Raw genomic sequence first — 10039 nt, forward strand, 5'->3', positions numbered from 1 at the left:
GAGAGAGAGAGAGAGAGAGAGAGAGAGAGAGAGAGAGAGAGAGAGAGGGCGAGATGATGATCCTCTTTGACAGATGACCGTGCGGTTTCACGAGATCTTTCAGGATGTGTTAGATCGCTGTGTGTAGATGCATCCAGATTGCGAAACTCCACGTAACGGTGACGCAGTGTCTTGTAATCGTAGTCGTCTTTGTCGTTGTCATTGTCGTTCTTGTCGTCATTCGTCGTCGTTGTCGGTACCATGTAACGCGCTCGCGCGCAAATCACAAGGCAGGGTTACCCGGATGACTTCTTGTTCAATGCAATCGAATAGTACAAGCCGTCCGGCACGCGATACGTTTAGCGTCTCGCATTTAGTGATAAACTTGCTCCGCCGATTCCGACGCGATTGATCAATTCGAAGGATACACTCCGCGTCGTCTCGCAGTCTGATTAACAGATCGGATCGGTTTTATTCAGCGCCGAATACGGGACGTGAATGATCTCCACGAGACTCGAAGAGAGATAAAGAGTCCGGTCGAACTCGTAGAAAAAATCGCCTCTCCACGCGTATATGTATCCGTTGCGTTGTCGTTGTCCGGCCTGCACTGAATGTCACGGACTGTCCACGTGTCGCTTGTCACATTATTTTCCGCAGCGAGTGCGTTAATTGACGCGCAAAGGACGAAGGCCCCCTAATAGCGGTAACGGCAATAAACGTTTCGTGTGTTTTGTGCGCCCGCAGGCTAGACTGGCGGAGCTCGACACGCCGAGACGGCTGGAGAATCTTCAGAAGCTCGAAGAACTCAAGAGACACCTGATGGATCTCGAGAAGCAGGTGAGGCGCGTGAATTCATCGCGCGTGAGACGGCGAGAGAGAGAGAGAGAGAGAGAGAGAGAGACGGGAAATGTGTGTAAAAAGGAGATAAGGGAGAAGGGAAAAGTGTGTTAACCATGGCGTTTGCTTTTCCGCGGGCAGTACGAGAAGAGCAAGCCTCTCGTGAACCTCGTGGACAACATGGTAAAACTGGGCTCCCTGTACAACCGTAACACTGCCAACGGGACCAGCAACGTTTCCGGTTCTCGGCACGACCTGATGCACGAGAACGCGAGGGATCACCGCGACCGTCTGGAGTTCAATCAGAGGGTGCAGGAACAACGGCTGCTGGCGGAGGAGCGTAGGGACTGGGACCGACTGAGTCCGGATCACGGGCAGTTGCAGGTGAGCGATTCGATCGATGCGTCGTGTCGCGCGTCGTGAGTTTCCATCCGGGCCTGTCGTCCACAAAACACGCTTAGTACTCATGACGTGCTGACGGTACGATCATATTTTGATTTCCCTCGCGTTCTCCTCTCCCTTTCATCCACCATCGTTCTTGCTCGCGTTCTCTCGTGAGACCACGCTCTCCGTGTTGGAGAGTACTTAGGGCAAGATGTATGTTACGTTAGACGCGAACGACGCGGAATTCGCTTTGACCGATGGAAGCAATTCCCGACCTGCCGCGTGCCATGACACCGTGAGCGTATCATCCCCCAGGTGTGTAGGTTGTAAAAAACAGATTGTAAAAAAAAGCGTACGTGCAAAAATTAAGAACGACCCTTGCAGGCGCGGCCGCCGCTGGCAGGCGCTGAACTCGGACGACACTTATGGCCCCTCGTAAATTCCACAGAGAGCTCACTTTACCATGGAGGGATATACACACTCTCTCGAGCCGAGTTGAGTCGAGTCTCCACGGACAATGTCCACTTAGTATCTTATGTCTCGTTTCCTTCTTATTACCGACTCGAGCCCCTCGAAAATTCTCGTCATCTGCACGAGCCGGGCGAAATTTAATATTTCACCAACAAACGCTTTCGTTATTAAAACACATGCGACACGTGCAATCAAATATATTCGAGTAAAACGTCTTGATGTGTTGACTCGATAACGAAAAAACGAGAACTTTCCAATGTTCCTTGAAATCGGTTGTACAACCGATCAGGTGTCGATGGCTCAGTTGACATCGATGGCTATTTGTAATTCGGAAAAAAGAAACACGTCTGTCAATTAAGAATCCGTCTGTTTCCCTCCGCTGGGACTACGAACGTATGACAAACGATTAAAGATCAGGCTATTTTATTTTAATGGTTTCGCGACGTAGGAAGATCTTAGTCGGAAGCCGAGGCAAAGACAAACACCGAGAGAACAGAGGTCCACGTTGTTCTAGAATTAACTGCAGTCGTTCTGTCTTTTCCCGAGATCCGTTACGGTTGAAACACTACACCCCGCTTAACCGAACGGCGAGACTTCAAGGTTTCGTAGTTCACCCGCTAGCCTTTCTATGTTGCAGGCCAAAGTGCAGCAGCTCTACAAGCTGGATCGATTGCTCCAGGAGGAATCTGGCACGCTGCATAGTCTCCAACAAGACAAGGTTAGTATCACCTGATGCCCACGTCACAACAATGACGACGCCGATATCCCGGTCTTAAAAAATCGAAAAATTCCTTCGAGCATTCCCTCGAAGGTGGACATCACTCGCCGTAACGAGAATGTCACGCTCGATCGATGAATATACGGGAAAAAAGTTCCGAGTTTCTCTCGGAAGAAAGCTCCGCAATATATTCGCGAAGACAGTCCTGCTGGAACGACGACAATATTTTCTTGCAACTCGACAGGACATTCCAGCCCGAGAAGTCTCGTTCGCGATCTCGTCTACGCGAAAACATCGTGAAATGATACCTGCATCATTTCTCTTATCTATGATATCTATTTTTTATTCCGAAACTCGTATCTATAATATTTCTCCTCATCTCTTCTTATCTAATTCCTTTTTATCTATTAGGTGCTTGCAAAAATTCGTAAAGTCTGTAGTAGCGACTTGTTTTCCTTTAAGTTACTTTTTAGTTTTACTTAATCTAAATTGATGGCTGACAATTCATAATTCCAAATAAAATGTTACATTTAACGCGATTGAAGATGAGATTGATCATGGGTTAATCTCGGCCAACCATCGACGTCACAATCAGCATACTGTTAAAACTTAGCTCCATTTGATTTTCACCTATTCGTGCAGCACGGTTTATCTGATACACAGCTCCGAAATACTGAGAAAGTACGAAAATGGATCGATGAATGGTTTACCTCAAAAAATGAGTCATTTTGTTGACGCAGGATCAAACTGTTGCTCGAAAGATGTCAAAAGGCCATTATTGATAGCAATGGTCAATACGTTGACTAAAATTTAACATGTCATCTTATTGTATAAAGATGACTTTAATATCAGCCATGACTTTAATATACCAACTTTTGCAAGCACCTAATATAATTGTTTTTTGTTCCGAAATCCACGGAGGACTGACCTCGTTACTCGGCCCGCGGATGAAACGAATGTCGTGCTTTCGGATATGTAAGCCGTGACGTGACGCGACATTGCTCGTCCTAATTTGAGGATATAGAAAATCGCTATATGATATCACACGCATGACTGACTTAATGCTCGCAGGAAATACTAGAGAAGGCTCTGGGCGGGTTGCGGCACAAACTGCAAGGCAGCAGAAGCAATTTGGCCGAAGCCGAGCGATATCGGAAGCAGCAGCTCTTGCTGGAGCGCGAATTGAGCAGAGTGCGGGTGCTGCTCGCTCACAACTCGAAGGTAGACATCCCGAAGCGTATCTGACAGCCACTAATACGCGTTTCTGTCCAATACCGCGCGATTCTATTAAAAACGATGGAGACTGATTGACAGAAAAACAAGTAAATTGCGCGTCACACAGAATTTCGCAAAAATTGCAAATAATCACCACTCGTCATCTTCGTTCGTTCGTTTTTGGCTTTTCTTTTTTTCCATGGTTTTCGCAATATCGATAAAATGTTGAACGTGCGTCGTTACTTTTCAACGACGTTTCAATTAACGGCAGCTTCTCTACTTAGAGAGCCGATCATTTCTTACTAAGCGACTGGGATGATTGAAGAATCTCCCCTCCTCTTAAATCGATCTCTTTCTTTTTAGTTCTCCTTATATTATTTTCGATCCTTTGCAACGTGAATTACGCGGATGACGTACGGGGAGCATGTAGGAACTTAGAAAATCGCTACATTCGCGAGAATAAATCTCATTACACATACAGTGATTAAAGCTGGATTCACTGTTTCCAGGTAAAACCGGTATTCTTCCAGGTAAATTGCACCATTCACCACATTATAGCTTTCAGTTCCGTCGTTCACCGTTTAGTTGCCATTTTCATCGTCGGCGATGGTCTTATCCGTCGGATCGTGCATTCGCCTTAATGATCCGCGACTTTTCGACGTGCTTTCAGAAACTCGAGGAAACGGTGGCCGAGAACGCGAGGTTGGAGCAGGACTTGGTGGTGCTTAGGCAGAAACTGCAGGCTTCCCGAAGATACGCCGGTAACGTAGCGCGGGACACCTCGAGTACGACCGCGCCGTTGGAAGCGGAATTGAGGCGAGTGCAACAACTTGTGGGCGATCTGCAGAGGCAGCGGAAGGAGCTGAGTATTCAAGTTCGCCAATTGACGGAGAAATCTCACAGTTTGGTGCAACAGATACGTCCGCAAGCCGCGCACGGTGAGTCCTCATGCGGGAGCCACGTAACGTTGGGACAGTTGGAAATTGTCGCAAAACTGTTAACTTCAGTCCCGAAAGTGATCGATAAATCCGATTCTTCACAAGCTTACCATTGGTCTGTTCTTTTCAGCTGCACTGCTAAACTGGTGCAACAAGTTAGAGTGAGAAAAAATATACTTGTGTGCAGCTGAAAAGCAGCAGTGCAGTTGAAAAGAACAGACCACATGCCTTCAGTATTTATGACGAAGTAGCGAATCATTTCGCACAAATTATTAATATGAGAACATGCAGAGTTGGAAAAGTTGCTTTTTGTGAAAGCACTTTGTTACTCGCATTATTCATTGGAAAAAGTAACTCGTTATCCTGATCGTTATTCGAGAAACATGTTTAACGAAGAGACATATTATAACAAATCGTAATAATTTCCATCTTTTCTCTCACCAAATTTTGAAGAGTTTTTTTTTTTTTTAATGAGAAAGGGAAAGAGAATGATGTGATTGACGAAGAATTACTCATCAGCTCCGCAGGTGCATCACCCGAAAAAACGCACACAGAATTCCTGGCTGGAGACCGACCTGGATTCCGGAATAACCTTAGATCATGGCTTGGACTCGTCATCGAGCCCACCTTTGTCCGCCTCACCTCCTAACAAGCACAACGACGGTCCTCACCAGCGTTACGGCTCCCCTACGCAGTACAAGGACACGTTGCCGTTGAATCGTCAACCACCGAATCAACCGCCCTACGTACAGCCTTCGCAGAATCACATATCGGCACTGTCGCCACAGCTGCGCGAGCAAATCCAACAACATCAATTGAAGCAACAACTGCTGAAGGATCAGATGCAAGGCAAGGGTAGTACGATTCAAGTAGCGCCTCTCTACGTCAACACGGACTCCAGGGTGCCAGGTGAGCGAGACATTTCGTGAATGATTCGCCATATACGAGTAAAGAAATATCAAGAAATTGACAACGCGTTGAATGAAGCGACATTAGTGAAGCATCGCGGCGCGTTAGTGCTGTTACGAGACAATTTCGCTGCGCGCGAAATACTTGCGTAATGATTTCTCACTTTTGATTCTAGGCGATTACATTGCTGACACGAGCAAGCACAACGGAAGCATGTTGAACGGCGCGCCGAATCCTGCTCCGGAATATATTCCTCCACCGCCGCCTCCCCTGAGCGAAGAGGCATTATTGTTGAACGACAATTACAGACAAAACGAGGACAACAAATTCGCCGGTAAGTCGTCTTACTGCTTCAAAGTGGATACGTGAAACTTTGGCGCGAGTTGGAAATTTCATTCTCTCTTTCTCTCCCCATCTTCTTCCCTCTCCGAAGGATTAATGCACAATCGCGAGAAGCAAGAGATTAAGACGGTGCGTATAGTGAAACGCGAGTCGGAGAGACGACAAAGAGATCGCGGCGACAGAACCGGCAATATCGGGATTCCCCTGACAAACGGTCTTCAGGCGCCGGGTGGTGCGAAGAGACTATGTGACGATGACTTAGGAGGCTCCCAAAAATTCGAGGTAAATCAACACGCTACAATAACAACTAATTATTAATTCCTGCTTATAACTGGCCGTAGTTATGCAAGGATGATCCACATTAAGTACGTTTCGTAAAAATGAAAATAAAAATTTGATACATGATTTAAAAAGTATAAATAGCATTAATGTTCTTCGCAATTGTTCGAGAAGTCACGCATGGTCAATCTTCTTTTCTTTATTCATTAGCAAGCTTTAAAAAATGGATAAACAAGAGGCAACTAGTAGAAACTGCTTTTTAATTAATTTTAAGGCTTGGATCTTGTTTGTTTTATATGGAAAGACATATCTATTAGCAACAGAAATCCAAAAATCATAACTATGTAGGTTGGATCATTTTTGCATAACTATGGTCAATTCAAAACGCGTCTTTGATCGTGACAAATCATGAAAAAACTGGATCTCACAAGAATATATCGAGAGAAGCATCGATTTAGTCGCTAACGTAAGTCTCCCGATGTCTAGAAAGCTCAATTGGGCAGGGTAGTGGAGGAGTCGCCGATCGTTCATGCTCAGAGCACAGTTCAGCTGTCCGAGCTGGACGATGTTCAGTTCCAAAGAAGCATGTCCCTACCGCGGGGCTTCGGCGGTCAGAAGCAACACTCCGGAGTATACTACGGACCCGTAATTCCTCCACCTCGCAGTGACAGCATGCACGCTCTGAGAAGCATGATGGCGCGACGGCACAAAATCAGGGTAAGTTGTAAGTAACGCGAGAATCGATGTCCGAAACAGCAACACGGCAGTCTTGCCCTCCCCCATAGAGCTAAAGCTCACTCTCGCGTGTAATCTTTCGTCTACACTTTCTACCTCAATCGTGACTGGTCGCGAAACCACGGGTGTCGTCAGCGATTTCACCCTCCGAGCATCTGGCCCCAGCCATCTCTCGCCCCCATCCGTTTTTCGTTTCTGATCCCGTTTGGTCTTCTCGCCTTATATTTTCTTTTTTTCTATTTTTTATTTCGACGCTCGTCGCAGTTCGAAAGTCACGACGGCAGCTCTGATAGCACTTTGTCGCCGTACACGGACAGTACGTCGAGCTCTCACGTGCCGATGAGCTCGCCCAACTACTCCACCACGTCGTCGTACAGCCCGAGCCAGAATCCGAGTTACCTGCCGCAAACGATCGCCGCGCAGCCTCACCATTATTACAACCCGCCCGGACCGTACCGGCCGCACTACGACGGTGCGGCGACGTCGATCAGGACGCCCGTTACCCTCGCAGGCACGATGAGCCCCGAATTAACGTCGCCGACTAACGTTGGAGTACACGAGAAACCGTCGACGGTCGCCGCCGCCGCCTCGACCGTGCCTAGCACGAAGACGTCCGAGTCGCCACAGCTGTCGCCGGTGTTCAAGAGCGAAGCTGCCAAACAGATTATCAAAGAGATGACGGAGAAAAGGGTGGAAGGACCGCGACGAAGGCAGATCCCGCGGGAGAAGAGACGGCACTACACCGTGTCTAGTAGCAAACCGGTGCTCGACTTAGAGGACACTTTCTCGAAGATGGTACTTTTCGTTTCATTTAATTTCCGTTTCTATCACTTCCTCTCGCCCGTGTTCTTCACGTGTCGGTGTCTCGCGTACCCGCTCACCTATCATTCACGGAGTATCTCGTTTCTCCGTCTCACTGCTGTATTGCGCTAAGCTCGCACCGTCGTGGCAGCTTTGACAACTGTGGGAAAAGAATTCGCACTCGCGCACAAGAGGCGTGATTGACTTGGAGGTTTTTTTAGGGTATGGGCAGAGCCAGGGACGATTTGGACATGGAGAGAGCGCTGAGACCGAGGATAAACGCGCCTGATGTGGTGCGATCGACATTGAGTCACAAGGAGCTGAAGTACAATGAGAGCACCATAGATCAGCTGTTAGGCACGCCCAACAAAATCGTCATTCCCGAGCGATATATCCCTGAACAGGTATTCCCGACATCACTAACCAATCTTCTTTGAAATCTCAACTAAGAAGCGCATGCAACAAAATAGAAATTATTCACATTTTTGTGGTTTGTGCCTAGATTTGAAACTTCAAGTATCTTTATAGATGTGAGATCATCGTATACGAATACATAAATGGCACCTATTAATTTTCCAGACGCCAGAATTAACAGCGGAAGAACAAGAGCAACGTTTAAAGAAGGCGGAGGCGATTAGAAAGATGCTCTCGGAAACGACCGTAACTGCTCCGGAAGGAGGTGGTGCGTAACATCCTCTATTCTTAGATACTTAATTTCACACGACATTTCGATATTCTAACGTATCGTACGGTTTCAGATGATGAGTCCAACGTGGAAAAGTCGGACACTCTGAAGAGAAAGGTAGTGGAGGAGAAACGCCAGCGGGAACACATTCTGCAGCTGAATCAGATATTGGCGAAGCAAGTGATGGAGAAAAGCAAAATGGTAGCGGGTACGTTGACGATAGCCCGGATACAAAGTTCTACGCATGACTTTTAATAGTTTAATAACGTAGAGCCAGCATGCGCTCTTTCCGGGCTTTCGAAGATCGTCTCTCTGTCTTTTCGCTCCGTTTGATCAATAATCGAGGGAATTTTCTATGTTATACGCTACGAGTATCATGTTTTTTTATCTGTTGCTTACGGAAGCGATCTGCGAGACTCTCAAATATTTATTTTATACAGTTGTTCAGTTCTCGGGCAAAGTATACACACACGTACACACCGATGTGACGACGCATGCCTCACTCGAGTTGTGTTATGATATTTTACGATATACTCTTAGGGCTTTCGAGTTTTAGCGAAATTTTAGCGATTATAGTTTTGTCTTAGGGAGTGTTGTTTGGATTGTTTGTGCTTGTGTGTAGGTAACCAGGCACACTGACTGACATGCTTACTCCATCCTTCCCCTATAGGACACGCACGTCACGTTATCATTTTCAGGTTTGTTTATCATTTTTCATCTTTTTTTTTTTCTTTTCATGTCTCTCCTACTTTTCTCTCCCCGACCGAGCTACGCAGACGGAGTCGATCGTGTAAGATCAATTCCGTCGACGTTTACTGAAACGAGGCGAGAGTTGCGACTTTCCAATAATTCCCTACACGAACGATCGAAGGAGGGAAAAAATTGAAGCATTAATTCACGGTGACAACTGCGCCTCGTTCCCAGCAAACGTGTCCGATTCATCACGCACAATTGTCTCATCAACATCTGCTTCGCCGACAGTGAAAGCTCTGGCAACGCTACCTCTGAAAACCGAGTCGAGCTTAGACGACGAGGACCTCTCGCCCGTGGCTCCCTTGCCGCTTTATCAGCAAAGAGAGAACTACTACTCGTAAGCTGCTCCTAGGAGCGCGAGGAATACTACTGCCAATACGAGGACGAGAAAGCGAGAGAACGCGGAAGGAGGAACGCTCCTTTCCGGCACGCTTAGTTAAGTGGCGCGCGCGGTTATTCGTGCACTGCACGAAGGGAGAAAGTTCTTTTCATTCGCATTTCGAGACTTGTGTACATACGAAATCGTCGATTAAATAAAACGATAATAAGTAGCTGTTATACTCGTTAAACGGTTAAGAGCTCGTGAGAACGTCGACTCGAGCGCGCACGGGCTGTATAATTACCGCCGTGCGACGGAAGGAGAGCGAATACATCGCTATGCATCAGACTGCGAAGGCAACTTTTATCGGTCATCTTTTGGAAAATCGTTAGGAAATATCTCGCGACGATATTGATTGTCATTTTTTTACCGACGTTTTACATTCAGCGTTGAGTGAGCGACACGCTGGTATCTCACACACGTAATCGTCCGCGCGGCGAATTCGTCGACGCGATTTCGGAAATCTTTTACCGCGTCCCTTCGCACAACCGAAACGTTCTTTACAGTTTTTCGAATCGATGTGTATTTACAAGTGTAACGAGAATTACACGCACTCTCCTCTCTCTGTCTCTCTGTCTGTCTCTTTCTCTCTCTCTCTCTCTCTCTCTCTCTCT

At 46.9% G+C, this 10039-nt stretch overlaps 1 protein-coding gene across 9 annotated transcripts in view; it reads left to right on the top strand.

Annotated features, from left to right (window-relative positions):
* The window catches only part of LOC116853981, a 191757-nt gene that overhangs the window by 179193 nt on the left and 2525 nt on the right, over window positions 1–10039 (top strand). For 6 of the 9 annotated variants that reach the window (XM_032835401.1, XM_032835395.1, XM_032835398.1 and 3 more), the window contains 14 exons: window positions 724–816; window positions 958–1200; window positions 2309–2389; window positions 3461–3610; window positions 4275–4542; window positions 5062–5451; window positions 5627–5785; window positions 5885–6075; window positions 6559–6789; window positions 7072–7602; window positions 7830–8012; window positions 8188–8290; window positions 8367–8501; window positions 9275–9602. In XM_032835401.1, the coding sequence (XP_032691292.1) occupies window positions 724–816; window positions 958–1200; window positions 2309–2389; window positions 3461–3610; window positions 4275–4542; window positions 5062–5451; window positions 5627–5785; window positions 5885–6075; window positions 6559–6789; window positions 7072–7602; window positions 7830–8012; window positions 8188–8290; window positions 8367–8501; window positions 9275–9387 (2871 nt within the window). In that variant the 3' untranslated portion in view covers window positions 9388–9602. Of the gene's footprint in view, window positions 1–723; window positions 817–957; window positions 1201–2308; window positions 2390–3460; window positions 3611–4274; window positions 4543–5061; window positions 5452–5626; window positions 5786–5884; window positions 6076–6558; window positions 6790–7071; window positions 7603–7829; window positions 8013–8187; window positions 8291–8366; window positions 8502–8915; window positions 8992–9274; window positions 9603–10039 lie in introns of those variants that run through there. The other 3 variants (XR_004380058.1, XM_032835402.1, XM_032835396.1) reach the window with 3 other exon arrangements.

The sequence above is a fragment of the Odontomachus brunneus genome, unplaced genomic scaffold (assembly GCF_010583005.1).
Source record: "Odontomachus brunneus isolate Ranch 3 - 2012 unplaced genomic scaffold, Obru_v1 Obru_scaffold_007, whole genome shotgun sequence".
Lineage (NCBI taxonomy): Eukaryota > Metazoa > Arthropoda > Insecta > Hymenoptera > Formicidae > Odontomachus > Odontomachus brunneus.